Below are 1,227 nucleotides of genomic sequence, written 5' to 3'. Positions count from 1 at the left end.
TTTTTTTTTTTTTAAGAGTTTGTTTTTAATCATGAAATATAAGCAATCATTAGAAGTGTGGTAGAAAAATGCCAGACTATGTATAAGTATTGAACATGAGATACTTACAGTCGTTCAAGTTGCTTTAGATCCTGAAATGCTCCGCGTTCTATCACACTGATCTGATTTTCTTCCAAGTGTCTGCAATTCCAGAAATATCAATTAATGTTAATGCAGTATAACCGTTCCCCCGTTTCATACGTGTTATAAAATAGCTGTTCACAGAAGTAACAGTTCAAGCTCTTTAGGTCACTAGCAGAAAATGGATTAAAAATTTGCTTCCTGACTATCAGATTCAGTAACCGTTTTTGTTCCAAAAACATTTGTAACCATCATGTTCAGAAAGATGTTGGTTTAGAGACTGTTACATTCTCAAGTACATACCTTTAGCTTACCTAATATTACTGAGAAAGATGACTGAATCCTACAGACAATAGCAGAAAAATCAAGGTAAAAATTTTTTATCCAGTCTTCATGTTCTGCAAAGATTTCAGGCTTACCACAGAGTAAGCTATTTGTAAGCAGTCCAAAGCAGTTTGGTCTCTTGCAGCCATACCAGTTATGTTTGACAACAGTACACAGTCTGTACATCAGTGTGAAAAATAAGAGAAAATTCCCAGATTTCCACTATTCCCAGTGTGGGGACCTTGCTTTTCTTCACCCTCTGAGGCAAGGATAAGTAATAAACAACGGAAACCAACTTCTCTTTGATTTACACTGTGAAGGAAATGACTACTCATTCACACAGCATAAGTGCTCTTCACAGGTAACGTGTAAGCCAAGCAGCAGATACATCATTTAAGCTAACCTTCTCTCACAGTGCTGACTTCCAGCACACACTGAGTTCTGCTTCCGTAAAAGCACTCAGATAACAGTATGGACTCCAGGCCCTCTGAATATTGTACATGGCTTTAGCTAAGATAATAGGAAGGAAGAATGTAATTCATAGTAAGCTTGGCTTCAGACCAGAATGTAATAAGTGAAAATGCACTCCTCTCTGCAGTAGCCACTCCTCTGCACCCAATCCTAGGATTCTTAACTGAACAGTGATTGTGAAGAAAGACAGCAAAAGACAAGTCCACAGCAATGAAAACCAATAGAAAAAAAAAATCAAAAAGAAATGCAAGCAGATGAAGTCTATTCCTAAAAGAAAGATGGAGAAAAAAATATGAAGTTATAAGATACACA

At 36.8% G+C, this 1,227-nt stretch overlaps 1 protein-coding gene across 1 annotated transcript in view; it reads right to left on the bottom strand.

The window, feature by feature from the left end:
- The window catches only part of SLIT3 (slit guidance ligand 3), a 484,962-nt gene that overhangs the window by 453,236 nt on the left and 30,499 nt on the right, over positions 1-1,227 (bottom strand). Inside the window, exon 4 of the mRNA XM_031555673.1 lies at positions 109-180. Within this exon, the coding sequence (XP_031411533.1) occupies positions 109-180 (72 nt within the window). The remainder of the gene's footprint in view (positions 1-108; positions 181-1,227) is intronic.

This window comes from Meleagris gallopavo, chromosome 15 (assembly GCF_000146605.3).
Source record: "Meleagris gallopavo isolate NT-WF06-2002-E0010 breed Aviagen turkey brand Nicholas breeding stock chromosome 15, Turkey_5.1, whole genome shotgun sequence".
NCBI classification, from domain to species: Eukaryota; Metazoa; Chordata; class Aves; order Galliformes; family Phasianidae; genus Meleagris; species Meleagris gallopavo.
This window is presented reverse-complemented; position numbering and strand designations above follow the sequence as displayed.